Source organism: Prionailurus viverrinus, chromosome A1, assembly GCF_022837055.1.
Source record: "Prionailurus viverrinus isolate Anna chromosome A1, UM_Priviv_1.0, whole genome shotgun sequence".
Classification (NCBI taxonomy): domain Eukaryota; kingdom Metazoa; phylum Chordata; class Mammalia; order Carnivora; family Felidae; genus Prionailurus; species Prionailurus viverrinus.
Genome location: NC_062561.1, coordinates 211,741,302 through 211,762,784, shown reverse-complemented (window position 1 = coordinate 211,762,784; position 21,483 = coordinate 211,741,302). Strand labels below are relative to the sequence as shown.

General features: G+C 39.9%; 1 protein-coding gene across 1 annotated transcript in view; it reads right to left on the bottom strand.

The window, feature by feature from the left end:
• NADK2 (NAD kinase 2, mitochondrial) overlaps positions 1–19,988 on the bottom strand; it is a 48,694-nt gene extending 28,706 nt beyond the window's left edge. Inside the window, exons 1-4 of the mRNA XM_047867202.1 lie at positions 19,425–19,988; positions 8,443–8,531; positions 7,482–7,570; positions 6,560–6,641 (exon numbers count right to left, since the gene is read on the bottom strand). Of these exons, the coding sequence (XP_047723158.1) occupies positions 6,560–6,641; positions 7,482–7,570; positions 8,443–8,531; positions 19,425–19,724 (560 nt within the window). The 5' untranslated portion in view covers positions 19,725–19,988. The remainder of the gene's footprint in view (positions 1–6,559; positions 6,642–7,481; positions 7,571–8,442; positions 8,532–19,424) is intronic.
• Positions 19,989–21,483: the final 1,495 nt, after the last annotated feature.

The following is a 21,483-nucleotide window of genomic DNA, read 5'->3' as shown; positions in this document are numbered from 1 at the left end:
GGGAAGAAAGAGGAAAAAAAAAATTAATTCAAAAGGTATCACTAAGCTATAAAAATCAGACATAAAATTTTGTAAATTTTTATTCTATACTTCATTTTTTTGCTACAAAGTTTTCTGTATTTTCAATAAGACAGAAAGACCAAACAGAAAGACCAAAGTGATTTTACATACAGCTTTAATGCCATGATACACAAAACTACTTAAGTTTCCACATTACAGTGAAACTAAAAAATAACAGCAAATGTGCCACTGATTCATTTCCCTATAAAATTATCTGATGGTATAGTGACATTTGCATCCTACTTTTATAATATTTATCTATTAACTTTAGGCAAGTCATTTTAGCATCAGCTTCCTCATCTCTAAAAGGGTGATAGAACCACCAATCTCAAAAGGTTATTCTGAGGAATCAAACTATTTATGGTTCAAAAGTGAACCATAAATCTTTTAAATGTCATTTAAGATATTCCAAGTCATAAAGAGAAATCATAAAGCTTAATCCAATGCAATCCTTCATTTATTAAAAAAATATAGAAGAATTAACTCCTTTTCAAGGCGTTAAAAGCTTGATGTATGGGGTGCCTGGGTTGCTCAGTTGGTTGAGTGTCTGACTTTGGCTCAGGTCATGATCTTGTGGTTCATGAGTTCGAGTCCTATGTCAGACTCTGTGCTGACAGCTCGGAGCCTAGAGACTACTTTAGATTCTATGTCTCCCTCTCTTTTTGTCCCTCTCCCACTCTTTCTCTCAAAAATAAACATTAAAAAAAAAAAGAGCTTGATGCAGAGACAATTTTTTTTAAAAAACTGCAAATTACAAAGTGTTAAGATTGCCTATAGTTGCTATAGAAAGATGAGATAATATGGCACCTAACATGAGAAAAGGTATCCAGAAAGCTCAATCATCATTACATGATGCGTTGATCTTGAAGGAAATATTGAGAGTAGGCTTTGCAAAACAAACTCTTCATAATAACTACATTAAGTGTGAAGAGCAGAGAAAAACCTTTTTACAAAGTTGTGACTAGTCAATTTCTTTATCTGAGTGGATCAACACTGAAATTAAGACACTTAGGCCTTGCCTTTAATTTCTATACTCCCTGCAACACTTTACATAGTGCTAAGTATATAAAAGGTGTCAACAGTCATTTGATAGAACAATACCAGCTAGGGTCAACTGGAGGTCTAAAACATCCTAGAGAGAACAATCTCTCATGAGGTTATAGTCAGATATCAGCTAGGGCTGTGAGCATCTGAAGGTCTGACTTGGCCTGAAGGATTCATTTTCAGTGTGGCTCACTCACAGGGCTGGCAAATTGTGTGAGCTATTGGCAAGACACCTCAATTCTTCTGCATGTGAGCCTCTCCATAGGGCTGCTTGACTATCTTCACATCATGCTGGCTGACTTACCCCAGAATGTACAATCCAAAAGACCAAAACAGAAGCTGGAATACCATTTATGACCTGGCCTTAGAATCTACACACTGTCATACCATATTCCATAGGCCAGTCCTGATTGAATACAGAAGGGGCGAGGTAACCACATAAAGGTGTAAATGCTAGGCAGCTATCTTGTAGGCTAGCTACTATATGTCGTATACCCTATTTTAATTATTAAGCATTCAAATGTCATTATTATTTAAAAGTTCAGTAGATGATTGCAGAATACAAACGAGACAAACCGAAGTTATATATTTAATTTACATGTGAATGACCATATGAGTGAACCATCTTAGAAGGGTATCTCCGAGCCCAAGTCAAGCCTCCAAGTGCCTGCAGCCCCACCTGACATGTAACTATAACCTTATGAGGAAAGATCTCAAGCCAAACCACCCATCCAAGCCACTCCTGAATTCCAGATACACGGAAACCAGGAGAGATAATAAATGATTTTTACTACTTAAGCCTTTAAGTTCTGGTTTGATTTGTTATGGAGCATTTGATAACTAATAGAGGAAAGGAAATTTAAGTTGAATATTAAATTCTAGGATTAAGGCTTGTGAGTCACCACAGTGCTTAAGAAACAGAAGTCAGACAACCTGAATTACCGAACAAGCTAGGAGGCTTAATACATTTCTCGCCTATAGACAAGAAGAGAAACCAAAGGACTTCTAAAGCCTATTATTCTAGGTAGAAATTAGAGAAGCAGTAGTGTCTGTTTACCAGTTTCAAAATCTCCACAAGCTTATGACTATTAAGCCAGGTTTTTAAAGGAAAATATGTCTCAACAAACTGTATGAAATGTGACCACTAAAGAATCTCTTAACAATATAAAAATATGCCATAAGAATTTCTAAAATATACATGCATTAACACTGAAAGCAGTCAAAAAAATATTTACTGAACCAATGATCTCAATAACTTATGCTCAAGAAATTTTTACTCAGCTAGGTTGGGGTCCTAGCCCTATTCCCTAAAAGCATTTAATTAATCATTCAGTTCAAAGGTTTACTGTCTATGGACTATGTATAATACTATAAAAGCAACAGAAAAATTAAAATACAAAGTCCTATGCTCAAGAAATGTATAGTCTAATGAAGGAGACAAACAACCAAGCAGAAAACGATATGAAAGGATAAGCATTCTCTACAGGGAATTATAGTCAGAGCCCACAAGATGCACCAGAGTCATGAATGAACAATTATACAACTACACAACTCAGTATGTGGTATAAGGGCATTCTGGACAAAAGCGCATATATAGACATGAAAAGAATATGGGCCTTTTGGAGAACTCTTTCACTTATTCTTTCAAATCCTACTGTCTTAAATATCAGCAAAGCTCCTCACCAGAGGAAAAGCCTCCACCCATGGTGTCAGCAGACACTCAGATCGAACATTTGCACTTAAGAACGGCCGTCAGAGTGGGCAGTAGAGGAACTGGTGAGGATGGTCAAAGGTACAAACTTCCACTTATAAGACCGTAAGTACTGGGGATGTAATGGACAACAGGATGACTACAGTTAACACTGCTGTATAGTATATCTGAAAGTTATTAAAAGAGTAGATCCTAAGAGTTCTCATCACAGAAAAAAAGCCCTTTTTTTTCATGTCTATATGAGATAAGTAAATTTACTGTAGCAATCATTTCACATTATGTATAAGTCATTATGTGTTACACCTTAAATTTATGCAGTCTGCATGTCAATTATATCTCAACAAAACTAGGAGAAAAGATGCGATTCAAAAAAAAAAAAAAAAAGAAACAGCCTTAGGAAGAATCCTAGGCTGTTCCTAGAGGTGTTGTTTTTGTTGTTGTTTTGTTTTTTACTGAAGAGCATACAATAAATGAGGATAGATTAAACTAAAAAGCAAATAGGCAACAGATGGTGAAAGATCATACTATTATACTAAGGAATTTCCAATGTATCCTAAAACTCATGGGAAAGCCTAAAAGACTCTAATTTAGGAGTGGATACACTATTTGTACTTTGGAGTAACATGAAGACAAAGTGTAATGGATGGGTTGGAAAGAGCAAGACTGGGAGCTACTGTGGTAATTTAAACAACAAACTATAAACGCCTACACGGTGTTCATTACCAGTGACGATGGCAAGAGATGGACTCAAAGGTAAGATCCCAAGAACTCAGAATTAGATCCATAGACCAGTGTGGTAAGGTGGGGATGGGGTGGGGGTGGGGGGTGGATGAAGGACAGGTGGTCACAGCTTTAGCACAGGTTATGACTCCATTCATCAAGTATGGTAGGGAAGGGCAAAGGAGATAAGTAACATGCCTGCAAATGAACCTTTTTTTTTTTTTTTTTAAATAGGCTCCATACCCAATGTGAGGCTTAAACTCACAACTCTGAGATTAAGACTCACATGGGGCACCTGGGTGGGTCAGTTGGTTAAGTACCCGACTCTTGATTTCAGCTCAGGTCATGATCACACCGTTCATGAGTTCGAGCCCCATGTCAGACTCCACACTGATGGTGCAGAGCCTGCTCAGGATTCTCTGTCTCCCTCTCTTTCCCTTCCTCCTTCCCTCTCTTTCTTTCTGTCTCTCTCTCTCTCTCTCTCTCAAAGATAAACATTAAAAAAAAAAAAAAAAGCCACATGCTCTACGGACTGAGCCAGCCAGGCACTCAGACATGTTACATTTTTAATGCCAATGGATACATTCAAGTAGAGGGTAGAATGGCTCAAATAAGAGAAAAATAACAGGAGAAAAGGACAAAGAATAATCAGTAACCAGAAAACATAGTGTCTTACATATCACAGCGAAGGAGACCAACTGTTCCAGTTTGCCTGGGACTGACAATTTTCCCAGGACATAGAACTTTTGGTGCTAAAACTAGAAAAGTCCTTGGCAAACCAGGATGAGTTGGTCACCCTAGCCAGAATAAAGAATTAGATTGTACTCTGAGTTAGATAAGGGAGCCACCATAAGATTTGGAGCAGAGAAGTCACTGTGGCTGCAGTGGGAAGAGAATATAAATACGGGTAAGAGTGGAAACAAGATCAATGTTAGATATAAATATTTTGGAGTCCACGATCTAAGTTCAACCAGAGATATTAATCAGCTATTCTGGAGACATTATAAAGAGTGAAAGAGAGGGGCGCCTGGGTGGCTCAGTCGGTTGAGTGTCCAAATTCAGTTCATGGTCTCGCAGTGAGTTTGAACCCCAGGTCGGGCTCTGTGATGACAGCTCAGAGCCTGGAGCCTGCTTCGGATTCTGTGTTTCCTTCTCTCTCTTCCCCTCCCCCACTTGTACTCTGTCTCTATCAAAAATTAAAAAAAAAAAAGGAGTGAGAGAAAGATGGCCCAGAGGGTAATATATAAAAACACCACTATTTAAGCAGTGACTAAAATATAACATCCTTCAAAAGACACAAAGTAGTAGCCATCAGGATAGGAAGAAGGGGCAGGGGGGAGAATGGCAGTCATAAGTGCCAAAGAAGTACAGATGCATTAAAGGAGAAGTCAGCACCAAAAATTTCCCAGAAATCAAGTTAGACAAGGACTAAAATGTCCAGTAAGTTCAATAACCAGGACATCACTAGTAAGACAAAAAGAATGTCAATGAACTGGTGGGAGCAAATCCAGAAAAGCTAGCAAAGGTTTAAAAACAACTGAAGTAAGTAAGTGGAGATACCAAACTTGGGGGTAAAGAGGAAGAAAAAGAATAATAATCAAGAGAAAGGCACAGGGTAAAGAATTTATTAAATTTTCTTAAAAGATGACAGTCTTGAGCAAGGTTTTAGCCTAAGAGGAACCACGTGCAAAGGGAGAAAAGGAAAGAAAGGGAACAGAACAAGGTTTTTATTTTAAGCCAGGGAAAAGGTAAAGAAGTTCTTATCCAATGACTTCCATTTCCTCTATCAGGTAAAGAAGAAGGCTAATGCTGAGGAGGAAGGGTAGGGAAAGGAGGGAATACATACAAGTTAAATAGCTTGAAGAAGCTACCACACAGAATGGGGAAGAGAGAGGACCTGAGCCACACAGAAAATTTTGGGTCCAGTTCTAAGTGCTAGAAACTACAAATTGGAAGTAAGTTGGGGTGCAAACTAGGCCACGAAGCTTAAGTTTCTAGTTTTTTTACCCAGATGGCCTCAGCAGTGCTGATGGAGGAATAAAAAGGATGAATGACAGAGGTAGGATTGAGCAGAAAGACAATGGTACAAAATGTCTACGAAATTTGTCAAGCAAGTGAATGAAGTGAGGGAAAATTAATTGAAGAAAATAGAGGGGTTCAATGCACTGAAAACCAAAGGGCAGACTTAGCAGAATTGAGGGAATAAGACTGCTATTAAAGATAGGAGACTGTGGTCAGAGTGGAATTAAGATTTGCGAGATGGGGCAATTCTAGATGATCATCAAGTCCAGGTATGGTCATACTGTGGGTGGCTGGAATAGAATGATGCTAAATGTCAGTGAAGCTGAGGAAAGAAAAAAAGAAGTGATGACAGGGTTTGGTCTCTTCATTAAATTGATGAAGTCACCCAGAAAATCAGTGGAGATATAACCAGGAATGGAGATGAGAGACATAAAAAAAGTAGAAGATAGGACATTAACTCATCCCTCTTCAGCAATACTGAAGGACACCAATACTCACGTAGGTCAAGGGCTCAGGTCTATCCTGCCACAGATCCTACTCCCAGACTACCTGGGAAGTCAAATGTGAGGACCTGTCCATCCCATATCATAATTTTCTACCACCAATGGCAGCTAAATGCATATATATTTCTCATGCCTGAGCTATAAGCAAGAGCTAGATCCTTGGAAACAACTTGTACTAAAGAAGAAAAATTGTACTAAAAGTAGAAATGAATTCTACGTGCCTGAATTTCATCTCTAAAATGTTTTTGGAACATGGTTCTAATATTCATGATAACCAGGAACAATGATGCTTTCACTTAAACATCATGCACCACAGTAAACTCTCTGCAGCAACAGAGCACAGCAATGTGACTACGGTAGAGGAAATAAAGACCTTCCAAAATTTAAGATTTATCAGAAATAGATACTAAGCAGAGCAAAGTATAACTGTATGTACAACACACACACACACACACACACACACACACAGAGCAAATAAAGAGAATGTGTTTTTCCTTACCGTTCTGGATCAGTGTTTACTCCAATAACTGGTTTAAGTCTGTCCAAGACTTTACTTGCTGCCAGAAGCATCGTGCCATCACCTACATAACCAGATTTGTTACAAAACTAGTTTTTAACATCATTCTGAACACAAGTACTTTTATTTTAACAATCTCACTCCCACCCCATCCTGTTGACCACCAGAGGCCTCTCCACTGCCTTTCTACCCACCAGCCCTAACCCAGGATTTCTCAACAGTGGCAAGACTGACATTTTAAGCCAGATAATTCTTTGTTGTGGGGGGCTGTCCTGTGCATAACAGGATGTTCAGCAGTATCCATGGCCTCTACATGCTAGAGCCCAGTAGTAGCCTCCAGTTGGGAACTACTGCTCTAATCCTATCACTTCTATTAGCCAATTCTTTTTCTTTCTGTCATAACATCAATCCAAACTCATAAAATATTTTAATGAGAATATATCTAACAAAGTGTCCGGTGTAGATTTTTCTAATAAATGCTATCAATTTAAAGCTTTAGAAAGAATGTTCACTAACTTAATAATAAAGCTCAGGAAAAAATAGGTATAAGTATATGAGAGTCAGAGTGGGATGAAATTTATCTAATCCTGTTAAACTCTTAAATAATTTCAACTTTTTTTTAAGACTAGTATAACTAAACCAAAATACAGTTACAACTCATTCTTTGAATCATATTTGAAGTTAAATATACCTTTAATATACACGGAACCTCACAATAACATCATTCACTAAAAAAGCAAAATGTTACATATAGCAGATCTTTTTAAATCTTATCCTAAAAATCTAAAAATGCATCTTGTGGTAGGATTCTGAAGCCTTCAACACAGCTAGACTACAGGGTATCTGGAAATGTATATTAAAGAGCATTTCTGTATTCCAATCTTTCCCTCTGTAAAACTATTACCTCCTGCAGCTATGACAGCATCTGCCCATCGAACAATTTCTTCATCATATTCTCTCCTCTTTACTAGGCGAACCTCAATTCCCTCATTCCTAAGATAAGAAAGTAAACATTACATAAAATTTCCACTAATAACTTAAAGGATGTTTTCTGAGAGGCAAATTATTACAATGATGTAAAATAAACTTGTTTTATAAACAAATTTATGTTTAGCTTTGCAAGCTTAGCTTCATTTTAATTACAACAGCCAATTAACTATGGTAAGTCAAGATGCACAAGAGTAAACTGAAAGTTAATAATGATCCCAAATCTTTACATGCTTTAAAAACATGTTGTTACAGTCCCTGACAAATAGCAATATTGATAAATGAGAATTTCAATTCATTTTCTCTATTCCTGATGCTAAAATTCATTAATACAAAAATGTCCTAGAAGAGTCACATCTTGAGAGACTTTTAATTATAAAACAAAATAGTCATTACTTTAAATCCAAAATATTCATTCAGTTGTCAGACGCTGAAACAGTAACTAAAATACTTTCTACTTTGCATGTTCTCACACTGATTCTCTTATATAAACTTGTTCACTGACTGCATTAATTGAATTAACTGAAGTTTCTATGATATTCAGACATTCAAATAATATTTTAATGAACACCCATATAATCTAGTATTGTTTAAAAAAACATAACATACACAGTTCAAGCATAATGTATACAGAATTGTCTCTGTGGAAAACGCACTTCTCAGACCAAATATTAACTGAAAATCTGTGAAATTTTCAGAGTACAAAAATTTCCTTAGAAACACTACAATGTCAACTCCATTAACCACGATATAATTTTCTGAAAATTATTTTATAATGGAAATCTTTACTAAAGATCACAGGATCATCTTCTAGTAAAAATAAAAATTAAAAGTCCTGAATACAAAAGCCCATCCAAGATCCAATCCCAATGACTCACCGTAAACTATCTAGAATATGCTCTACATTTTTGGTGTGAATATGATGCCGTTCAAGCAGTCCACTGTAGCTAGAGCCTTTCAATGCAAGCTATATCAAAATAAAACAAATTCTGTCTTATTACATGTCATATAGTACACAGTATAACATCTCTCTTTAAAAAACCCTATGTAAAAACCGAAAGATCTTTTTTTGAAGGTATATTTGTAGGACTACAAGTTTAAACTGAACTAGAAAGCCTGACTTCAGAAAACTATAATTTGGTTTCAATACCAAATACAGCATTAAGTTTCCTGAATTACGTAGTTAACAAGATCTCAAAATTTGCCTATTTGGGGCACCTGAGTGGTTCAGTCCGTTGAGCGTCCGACTTCAACACAGGTCACGATCTCACAGTTCGTGAGTTCAAGCCCCGTATTGGGCTCTGTGCTGACAGCTCAGAGCCTGGAGTCTGCTTAGGATTCTGTGTCTCCCTCTCTCTCTGCCCCAACCCACTCGTGCTCTGTCTCAAAAATAAATAAGCATTAAAAAAATTTTTTTTGCTTACTTTACAACCAATTTTTTAAATGGATTTTTAACACATTGCATACGGCTACTCGAAGACCAAAGATAAACTAATCTTCTAATATTTTAGAAGGCAGTTAGATGACCTTTACTCCACTTGGATTTGCAGCTCTCTTCTGTTCAGATTTATGAACTCTATTTGGAATTTACCCCACACAATCCAAACAAAGGACTGGTTAGCTCACTGAAATTGGATAACATTTAGATATAAAGACATATATCATTCAAGAATTATCTTTCCTAGTCCATTGGAGTGACATTTTATAATGTTACTACCGTACCATTAATATTCTCCTTTTAAAGTATATGTCTTCTAAATAAAATAAAAGTAAATAAAATGTTGAGAGAGAAGTTTAGAAATATCTTCAATGAACATCCATTTAATCAAGTAGGAAATTTGTCCAGTAGAGTGAATGCCAGAATTAAAAAGCATATTGTGGGGCGTCTGAGTGTCTCAGTCAGTTAAGCATCCGATGTCAGCTCAGGTCATGATCTCGTGGTTAGTGGGTTCAAGTCCCACGTCAGGGTCTGTGCCAACAGCTCGCGGCCTGGAGCCTGCTTCAGATTCTGTGTCTCCCCCTCTCTCTGCCCCTGCCCCACTCACACTCTATCTCTCTCAAAAATAAACATTAAATAATAAGCATTAAAAAAATAACAAACAAGCAAAAAGAGTTTCTCCTACAAAATTTCCAAAAGCGAACATCACTTCTGCCCAAGTAGCCTGAAAGTTAAAATACAACAAAGCATGAACGGAAAAATGGATTCTAAACCAACAAAAATTTGTCCACATTAAAGTTAGATGTGATAGGTTATTTCCTAAATGATCCAACTGCTTTTATTAAAGTATCATAGATATTTTTACTTGACCTAAACTGAGTTTATTACGAAACAAATTTTTAACTTATTTTACTAGTCAGCTGAATGTTACTACTTTCTACTCTCTGTAATAAGTCACAGGAAAGCTCAGTAAGGGAAGGAAATAGTCTTTTCAAATTTAACGCATAAGAAATACACAAACTTTTTGAGACAATGACCTGTTTGTTTGGTATGTAAACTCACTAGGCAGAATTGAAGCACTCTTAAAAAGAGTACCCACTTAACTAAATGGTACACTGTTAACTCAAAACTGCCTTACACTGATGAGAAACACCTAGTCAACAGCTAGAAAGTAAACTATTCCACTTAGCATGATCAGGCCTGGTACAGTGAACCCTAAATATTTCTCCAGCTATATTTGGCATTTATCTTAGATCATTTCAGTTTCACTTAGCCTTCCTCCCAGGCACTCACCTTTACTTTCCCCATAATTCTCTTCCTACTTCTGCCTTCCTCTTTTTATCCTGTTTACCCATTCCCTCATACATTGGGATTGCTCAAGGTTCCATCTCTGACTTTCTTACCTGCTCCCACTTCGTGTTCTTGGAGTTACCTCCCTGCTGCAGGACTTGATGGCCCAAGTATACACTGGCAACTATGAAATATACACTGTTAGCTCCCATCTTTCCTTTAAGCTTTCGGCTCAAATTTTCAATGTGAGCATTTATACTCCCCCATTGGTAGATCAGGTACCTTTCCCCACAACCATCTAAATCTGATTACATATTCCTCCTTCAAATTTGCTCTTCTCAGTCCCGTATACCAGTTAATGATACTTACATTTATATAAGCAACAGAATAAACGCAGGCGTCACCTTTAATTCTTCCCTCACGCTCAATCTCCACAGTCAGTCAGTGGTGAAGAACAACAATCGTACCTGTAAACTGTCTGTCCAATCTGTCCACAGTCATGCTGCCACTGCTTGAGTTCTGGGCAACATCAGCTCTTATCTGGTGTCACCCAATAGCCTGCCTCCAGAATTTCTAACTGCTTCCTTTAAAAGTCTTTATTTCCCAGTCCTCCAACCTGACCACCACTACCAGAAGCCTGCTTTCATACTAGGCCCAGAATGCTAACATCTCAGAAAAACTGACCCTCCACTCCTCTTGTGGGGAAAGAGAACAGGACTGACAGTTGTATTCTATTGCTAAAAAACACTGAAAATGACTAGGACATAAAGCAAACTCCTGCACATGACATTTAATACCCTGATAAGGTCCAGCCTACCTGTTTCCCTTCTATATACTCACTCTTGAACAATGATTTTCAAACTGCCCTTAAAATGGCTGTCACATCAATTTATTGATCACAAGCAGCACTGGTATTAAGAATAAACTCTACTACATGCAACTGCTCAGTTGTTTCATATTACCTTTTATTTCAAATACGAGTATATGTACTTAGTGAGTCATATGTAAAATTTTCCAACTGTAGATTACAGTCAGAAATATCTCAGTTCTTTTGGCTGGCAAAGATTAACTTCTCCACTGTCTCATTAGTACCGTTCTCTACCCTTGACATATAAATTCTTCCTTATTCTTTAATATTTAATTAAAATACCCTAAACTTAAAGGATCTCATTTCACTCTCATCATATTGGCAAAAATAATAAAGTCCACCAAGTGCTAATGAGAACATGGGGTATCAGGGAGATGTTCAGTGCTTATGGAAATATTATTTGTACTTCTAATTGCATTTTTTAATAGAAAAAACTAGAAACAACCTCATTATCCAAACAGTGTAATACTTGACAGCACTTAAAATGAATTAACATATATCAAAATAGAGAAGTTTCAAACCAATAGTGAATAAGAAAAGCAAATTTCTAAAGAACAGGTATACAATTTAAAGAATATATTACTGATGTAACTTTAAGACACACAATACACTTTTTATGGGCATGGTCACATTAATAAATGTATAACATATGCATGAAAAAGATATGTATGTGTATATATATATATATATATATATATATATATATATTTAACAACTTCAGGCTAGTGGTTACCTCTAGGGACACAGGGAGGGAAAAAGTTGGAATGATAAGGCTTTAGTTATAACATTCCCTTTAAAAATATCTCTGGCATTGGGGCACCTGGGTGGCTCAGTTGGTTAAAGGTCTGACTTCAGCTCAGGTCATGTTCTCATGGCTTGTGGGTTCGAGCCCTGTGTCAGGCTCTTTGCTGACAGCTCAGAGTCTGGAGCCTGCTCTGGATTCTGTGTCTCCCCTTCTCTCTGCCCCTCGCCTGCTCACACTCTGTCTCTCTCTCTCAAAAATAAATATTAAAAAAAAATTTTTTTGTAAGTATCTCAAGCAAATGTGGCAAAATATTAGTATCTGTTAAGTCTCAGTAGCTGGATATACAGGGGTCTATTTTGAAAGTTTTCTATGTGGTAAAAACATTTCATAACTGAAAGTCTAAACTTTAAAAAGATAACTAGCAAGTCTACTTAAAAGTTGAAAAAATGCAAAGGTCATCTTTTTCTCTTTCATTCTTACCTTTCCCAAATTACTCCCTCCCTTCTCTGTATTCCCGTGGACCACTTACAGTTATAACACAATTTAAAATATTTTCTCCATACATTTGGGAACCCTTTTATTCACCTGTGGTTCCCCAGAACCTAGCAAGTGCTCAATGAACGGGTGACACTTTAAACAAATTAACCAACAAACTTCATGAATGTTGGCAATAGTGACACTGTAAGCAAGTTTTATTTTTAAACATATTTTTAGATCTTATTTTTAAAGACCATAATTTTTATAATTATTTTCTCCACTACAAAAATACTTTTTTTGAGAGAGAGAGAGAGTACAACAGGGGACAGGGGTAGAGGGAGAGAGCGAGAATCTTAAGCAGGTTCCACACTCAGCACAGAACCCAACACGGGACTCGATCTCACAACCCTGGAATCATGACCTGAGCCAAAATAAAGAGTTGGACACTCAACCAACTGAGTCACCCAGGCACCCCACAAAAATACTTCTTAGAAGAAAGTAAACAATTCAAAACTATCACTTCCTCCAAGAAATGGGCTTAAAAAAAAAAAATGAGCAAAAGTTAAATTCAATAAGTCTTCAGTTACTTTAGCCATCTGTTTTACAAAGGAACCTATTTTGAAGTGACCAAATCAGTACCATTTTAGGTGCAAAATTTAGTAAGTAATGGTGACATTTACATAATGATCATTATTGTGGCTAAAAATCCTAATTATGCTGCTTTAAATTATGTAAATTATCAATCAATTTGCTCTTCCTAAAAATTATGTAAACAAGGAAAAACAGACACTGTACCTATTTCAAAGTCAGAGACTGATAAATAGAAAGAGGTTAGGTTACTTGATCCAGTTTACAAAGCTAATAGATTGGTGCCAGTATCCAAACTCAGATCTCCTGGTTTTTTTTTTTTTAGTTTTTTTTTTAATGTTTATTTTTGAGAGGCAGAGAAAGAGAGAGAGCACAAGCAAGGGAGGTGCAGACAGAGAGGGAGACACAGAATCCGAAGCAGGCTCCAGGCTCCAAGCTGTCAGTCCAGAGCCCGACGTGGGGCTCGAACTCACAGACTGTGAGATCATGACCTGAACTGAAGTCGGACGCCTAACCGACTGAGCCACCCAGACGCCCCTTCAGATCCAAGACTGAGCCACCCAAGGCGCCCCTGCTCTTAATCCAAGACTTGTCCACTAGAGACTCCTAACAACCCTACATTAGCTATAGATTTCACTCCTCCTTGGGAAATGTAAATGCTCATTAGGGCACTAAGCCTCATTTTAATGATTAAGTTACACAGGCCAAGAACTATTCTGTTCCTATGTCCTAATTCTACCAACTTGCAGGTAGGAAGAAGAAATCCAATTGACTAACCTCTCCTTGAATGCAAATGTCTTATGGAGGTTGGTCTAATCTCCTGCACAATCCACATCATATATAATGAACTTTCCTAAGGCATGAAATAACTGGCACATTTGGTGATATTTTGAAATACACCTATTACGTATTACAAAGATCAGTGATAGCGAAAAATAAAGTTAACTTACACCTTACTAGCTAAGAAGATACTAATGTGCATTGATAAACACTTTTTTACTCAAAACTTAATTCATATAATTAAAAACACAGGAAAAGGGATCACAGTAAGAAATTATGTTGTTTACAGTCTCATGGCTGGCCACATATTTGTAGTTTTGAAAACCTCCCCTAGGTAATCCTGATAAGAAAAGCCTGAAAATCAGGGCTCTAAAGCACACTGGTCAATGATTACGTTAGTGGTGGAATTTCAGCTACTGTAATATTCAGCCCTTTTACATCTTTCTGGGTCTCCCATTTAACGACAAATATTTATGGGAAGGAGTGTACTGTAAGTCTCTATTTTCCAAGTTGTATCGCACAAAATTTGACACATTTTTCTGTCCCCCTCCCAAAATCCCATGGTCAAATAAAAATCCTGTTTTGTTTCAGCTCATGTTTAACACATGAAGCCTCTTCCAGGAAACTCATGTTGGTAACCTCTATCTTAAGATTTCAGCAGCTAATGTCTTCCGGAAGAATGATAGCTGGAAATACGGCTCTGGACTGGAAGCCTCCAAGAGAAAAGAACTAAAAATAACTTTTAAAAAGACAAACGTTTTACTACCTTTTTTGGTGGGGATGGGAAGGTGGAGAGGATGATGAATAAGATGCAGTCTTTGCCCTGAAGTCTAGAGAAGAAAATAATCAGATTATACTCAAACGTGGAAAGCTCAAATGTGTAAGTATTGGGAAGATACAGTGAAGAGTACCTAACACAACTTTGTGGCCAAAGAGGGGCACAGCAAGGTTACAAAGGAAGGCTTCCTATGACAGTAACATCTGGAGCTTGACCTCAAAGGAATTTGGTTAGAGGAAAGAGAAATATTCACTCTAAAATAGGCTGCAGAGGAAAAGACACTAACAGATACAAATCAAACCACCCTGAAATACCATTTTTTCACCTCCCAGCTTGGTAAAACTCCAAAATGTGATAAACTTCTTGTGGAATAACGGTAACTTTCATCCATTGCTGGGGAAGGTATACATTGGTACAGTCTTGAAGGGAAGAAATTTAGCAATACCCATTAAAATTTCAAATGTACATGCCTTTTGACTCAGCAATTCCACTTTTAGGTATTTATCTTAGAGCCTGGTTCACACATACATAAATTAACACACACGTTATTCACTACAGAATGTATTTTAATGTTTATTTTTGGGGGGGTAGGGAGAGAGAGTGTGCATGCATGCAAGCAGGGGAGGGGTAGAGACATGGGTGGGGAGGGTGGACAGAAGATCCAAAGTGGGCTCTGCACTGACAGCAGCGAGACCAATGTGGGGCTCAAACTCACAAATCTGAGATCATGACCTGAGCCAAAATCAGAAGCCTAACAGAATGAGCCCCCCAGGCACCCCCATTACAGAATCTATTTTAATAAATTAAGACATGCACACAATGGACTCCCACACATACTATTTTAAAGAAAGAACAAGGTGCAGAATAGCTTAAATAGTATGTTATCACTAAGTAAAAAGGGGTGGGACAAAGAAAAATAATATTTCATTGTGTTGATTTGTATGTATGGATTATTTCTGGAAGGAAACACAAGGAACTGATAACACTGGCTACTTCCAGGGACAAAAACACAGTGCCCAGTAACAAGAATAAGAGACTTTTCATTGTATAGCCTTCTGTATCTTTTACATTTTGAACATTTTAATGCACTAATCCATAAATACATAAAATTAAATCAGCACAGCACCTAATGAAAATTAAAACAGTTTGAAATTAGTGTAAAATGAAGTTCGAGACAAAAACTGATTAGAAATAAAGCTCAAAAGGCATACAGGAGCCAGTTCATGAAGGGCCTTGTTTGGCATACTAAGTAAGGATCATGAAGGTTCCCATAGAGCAGTGTTTCTCAAAATGTGACCTGGGGACCACCTGCAAACCTGGAGAGCTTATTAAAAATGAAGTCCCCTGGACAGAGCCAACAACCTTAAGGGTGTGTGGTTGATAAAGGCAGAGTCTGGAGTATCCACAAACTGAATCAGAATCTTGGGGTGCAAAGGTTCAGGCATCTGCATTTTAACAAACTTCCTAGGTGACTCTACAGGTTATGGGGAGCTTTTGAGTAGTTCTAAGCAGAGGAGTAAACTGGCCAGATGTTCACTTTAGATAGACCACTCTGGTGCCTGTATCTGAAAGATTTGAGAGGAGTGAGACTCTGTTAGAAAGCCCTGGAGGTACTCCAGATCATGTTCTTTAATTTGATAAATATTCATATACACTACATTCATTGCACACCAGGTGGCAAAAGTATTACCTGCCCAAGAACCACAACCTAAGCTACACCATCACTGCAGGAAACACTGTTAAGGGAAACAAAATCCAAGGTGCTAGGATTTCCCAAATATGTTAGGAAGGTAATAACTATGAATAATTTAATCCAGTAATAAAGGGACTGCTAAATGAAATTATTCCATCCCATTATAAAGATTAAAAAACAACAACTAGGAGTGCCTTCAGGGGTGGCTAGGTTGGTTAAGTGACTCTTGGTTCCAGCTCAAGTCATGATCTCACAATTCCTGGAGAGCAGAGCCTGCTTGAGATGCTCTCTTTGCTTCTCTCTCTGCCCCTCCTCTGCTTATGCATGCACACACACGCACCCATACACGCACCCAAACTTAAATAAATAAATAAATAAATAAGGCAACCATTAAAGGGAGTTGCGGTGGAGGGAGAGAAGGGTGGAAATTGTTAATGTCTCATTTAGTATATATTAAAATAGTTTTCAATAAAACCTTCTCTTTGGCCAATAAGGCATGTTTACAATGGCAAAACCCTTTCCAATCATCTTTGATTCATCTAAAGATCTAATTTGTTGAGTGGCACAGTAATGAGCCAGCAGAGGTAAAATCCTACACCAGAAATTCACAGGAAACATCACTGCACGAATTAAAAATAAAGCAATGCCACCAATAAAAGGGAAAGACCAAGATTCAAAGATTTAACCCTATTTTGTACACGCTTTATCAACTAAGAAGTATTTCTTCTACTTAAGTAACCCATGAGGCTTTGGGGTATAAGATTATACTGGCACTCCATCCTTCATCTTCTATTTGCATTTTAACAACCTAACAGAGACCTATTCTGCAACAAAACCACCACCTCCACAACAAAAGAGAACCCTCTGGTATAAAACTTCAGGTTACCATGACACTATAGACACCAGAGGTAAGGTGCCAGAGACTAAAGTAAGCACATGGCCACTTTCTTTTGTACTCAATTCACATTATTCATATATCTTAGTATCTTTTACCCCAGCAAAACAGCAAACAATATTGGCCAGCTTATCAGTCCTACTACAGAGTCCCATTTTAGAAAAACTTTACACAGCCCCATATTTGGCCTCAACTCCATCTACTGCTATTCCATTCTGAATACTGGCTTTAATGTAAATGGTAAACTCAAATCAGTAAGGAACTAATCCAATATAATGTAACTGAAATGACAACGACTATTTCACTGCCTTGAGATTACAAAACCATGTGTTCTATAGTACAGAAGTTTTAACGCTAAGTTTTCTTCTCCCAAACAGCATTACCTAGCAATAGACAAATATTTACCTATTAGAGATTTCTCTTTAGATACCCATAGTGGGTACACTATGTAGTTCAATTTCTAAAGACTTATTGATCTGCCTACATTTAAAATGTTTTGATTAGTGGCAATCTAATTCAGAGGTCCCAGAATTAACCTAATTTAGAGGACACTCATCTTCTTGAGGCCTTGAAAAATCATCCAGAGTTTCAAAATGCCAGCACGAAAAAGAGCCTATAGAGGCTATCTAGTCCAGCCTACTGTTTCATATACTGAACTAGGTGAAAGCACTTTTAAAACCTGACAGTACTACAAAAAGGTATCATTTTCATGCATGAGGCCCAGAGAAGTTAAAAAGACTAATAGGAAGTTAACCACACAAACTGGGCCTAGAACCCCAAGCTCCTAACTCCCAATCCCACACTCCAAACATGCCAATGGAGTGTACTACTTTAAACTGCTGCGAGAGGCTTTGATAAAATTGTATAGAAAACATTTTTATACATATGTTTGACAATTTCTAAAAAGTAGATCTTGCAAAACTGGGAGTACAATCCAAGGGACACACCTCTTTCCCAGAACAGAAACAATGTGCTTGCCTCTGAAATTATTCCCTGCCTCATCCCCAATTTCACTCCCTGACAAAACATAACTACTCCAACTTCCTACTCAAATTAACTGATTTACTTTTTAAAATGATACAGTTGTCTTCTATAAATCGCTACATCTTCAAACACTAAATGAGAGGAAACACACCTGCACCTAGCACCTCCATTAAAGGAAAATAGGGACCCTTGCTCAATTAACTCATTGAAGAATCAAGAAGTTTAATGCTGAAAACAGACTCTATATTTAAGCAGTGAGGATTTACAATTTCATTTTGATACCTCTGCAAAATATTACAAAAAAATCTGAAGATTACAAACCATACCAGAAGTTTAAAACAAGCTGTCCACTCTTACACAGAATTCTACAAGATTATGGTTATAAGCATGTATAACTCCAGAACCTTTGGGGCCACAGTATCAACAATTAGAGATTTCCATATTGTTCATGGTAGCATCTTCACTCCCCTTTTCCTAGAGTTGGTGGATAGGGAGCATGGGTTCAGAAGTTTCAAAAGGAGAGGGAAGAGAGAAGATATTCAGGGCTTTTTCTTGGATGGATTTATATACTTCTGCAAACATGTTACTATCTGTACCAAATACAGTCTCTTGTGGAGATACTATGTTATAGACGTAGGCTCTTTATTCCATAATTGCCAGATTCACCTGCCTTCTGTCCTGCCCTTTCTACTTAATAACACAAAGTCAAATTTTCTCCCTTGCTAACCTCTGAACTCAAAACACGTGTGCTTTTAAAACAAGCTGCTAGAACCTTGTCTGACGACCACGTTCCATCACGGAAAAGGCTCGCCCAGACCGGCTTTCTGGAGTATCCCAGGCCTAGCAGTCCTGCAGAGTAAAAGGGGGTGTGTCCGCGGTACCTTCGTCCTCTCTCCCACTTCCCGCAGCGGTGCCCGGGGGGGCCCTTTTTCTCGGGGAGGCTTGGGGAGCGGTTTCCAGGGCGTCCAGACCTCAGCCACTGGCCCACCTTTCTCGGGGCTGTTGTTGCTAATCCCCAAAGGGAGAATAGGGAGTGGGGCTAGCGAGGGCGCAAATGAATCCCCAAACCCTTCCCACTGGGAGCCCCTGCCCCCCCCAAGTCTTCCTCCCCGTCTTGGGGGGGGTCTCTGCAGTTTCAATGACCCCCCCCCCAACATACACAGAGGGCGGGGGTCTACGAGCGAAGCCAGAAGGATGGAAGGCAGCGAGCGGGGAAGGCTGGACATTTAGGGCGCCGGGGTAGAAGGGTCATCCCGAGAGGTCTCGCCACACCACAAAGCCGGGGTCGAGCCCACACACAACCGCGGGGGCCGCAGGGACCCACCAGCTGCTTCAGATCCTCCTCCGAGAGCTCCGCGTAACGGTACCGCTGCTGCTCGAACTCATACCGGGTGGTTTTGGCCACCACCACCACCCGCGAGGGGCGGAAGCCGCCTTCGGGGCGGCTGCCACAGCCCGCCAGCTCGCGCAGCTGCCCCTGCCCCAGATGTCGCCGGCCGCCGCCGTCACCGCAGAGCCGCGGCCGCGCGGCGGGGCCTCCCGCGCCCGGCCCCCTCAGCACCGCCGCCCGGCCGCCTGCCACACGCCGACAGCTGCCCAGCAGGAAGCCTCGGTAGCAAGTCATCCTCCGCCCGGCGGGGCTGCAGGCCCGGGCTCCCGCCACCAACAGTGCGCGCGGCCCGCGCAGACCCGGCCTCTAACTCCGCGCCGGGCGGGCAGAGGTTAAGAGCACTACAGTGCGTGGCCCGCGCCGCGAGGGGGACGTGCCCAGACGTTGACGGGGGCGGGGAAAACCCGGCGACTGGGAGGAGGGAGAGCCCGAGCCAGGGAAAGGTGGGCGGGGAAGAGCTAGAGGCCTCAGGGTGGTGGGTTTTGTTTGTTTGTGTGTCCGTTTCCATCCACGCCTGCGCAGTGGCCGCTTCGACACCCGGGGGCCGACTCCAGCTCCACCCCCTTCCCTGGGTGGGCACCAAACCCACACGCCCGCCCCCAACTCTGTGAACCAATCAGAGCCCGCTGCGGTTTCGGAGCCTGAGGAGCTGCGGGGGTTGGCTGTGGCCAGAAGAAGGGCTGGGATTCTATTTGGCGATAGAGCTGCCTTAGGAATCCAGCTGGAACCGGTCTGAAGCGGCGCGGGGGACTGCGGGTGGGGTTTTGAGCGCCTGGCGGGAGAGCAGGTGCCTGTAAGCACCTCCTTGCCTGGGCTTCTTTATTGCTCTTGAACAGACCACATAAAACCCCTCTTTAATCATGGCACATAAGACTGCATTCTTTATCCCTTCGTCCAACTAAGTCTAGGCAGATGGCCAATATGACCAACACTGGGCTGGGGAGTGTGGGGGGAGGAGGAGGGGCAAGGAAACTGACCAAAGACCATGTGCATAATTTGTGGGGCCTAGTACTAAATGAAAATGCGAGCTTCTTGTTCAGAAATTATCAAGATTTTCAAGACGGAGAGCGGTAAGCCGGGTGCCCGGCCCATCTAAGCATGGCGCCCGTGGGACTGCACAAGTTACAGCCTCTGCTGACAACCAAAAAACTATCAGTCCGGAGGGAGACAGGTAGCCATTGAGGAAATTAGAGGATAGCGGGTAGAGGAATCTGGCCAAGTGAAGCATTTCTGGATGGGGAGAGAACGTTGAAAAGATAGCTAGGACAAGAGAGAAAGCTTAAGAATGTTAGTAATTTGGACTTTATTCTATAGGCAGTCGTGGCCTTTTGAAAGCTTTTAACTGGAAAGATGCGAGTCCTGAAAACAACGTTTGAGGACTGTTGATCTGGCTTGGGACTATTGAGTGGATTGGGAGGCAGGGGTAGGAAGGAGACTTGGCACTGTTGGAATAGTTAGACGTGGCCCTAGGTTGAGTTAGTGGTAATGGACGTGCAAGAAAATGCTCGCATGATAAGGGGAGAGTCAAATGGCAGTCCACATTCTACTGTTACCCTAATGCTCCTCACATGCACTTGCTTTGGCTCCCTCTTTGCTTCTTTAGAGTCCTAGCACTATCAATAACTAGTCTGTGGACTTTGGGAAGGTTGCTCTTTCTGGGCCTCGGATTCCACATCGGTAAAATGAAGATACTGAACTAGAGTGGCACCAAGGCTCTATCAAGCCCAAATTGATTCTGAATCTGGGCTCTTCCTTTTCAGCTAGCCACCACCACCACCATTTATTCATGGGTTCACTGAATATTTATAGAATCCCTAATGTGTGCCGGGTACTATATTATTAGGAAATATACAATTGAGTCTGATAGATGTCTACTTTTAAAGTATTTTTTAAATGTTTATTTTTGAGAGACAGAAGGAGACAGAGCATGAGTGGGGGGAGGGGAGGGGCAGAGAGAGAGGGAGACACAGAATCTGAAGCAGGCTCCAGGCTC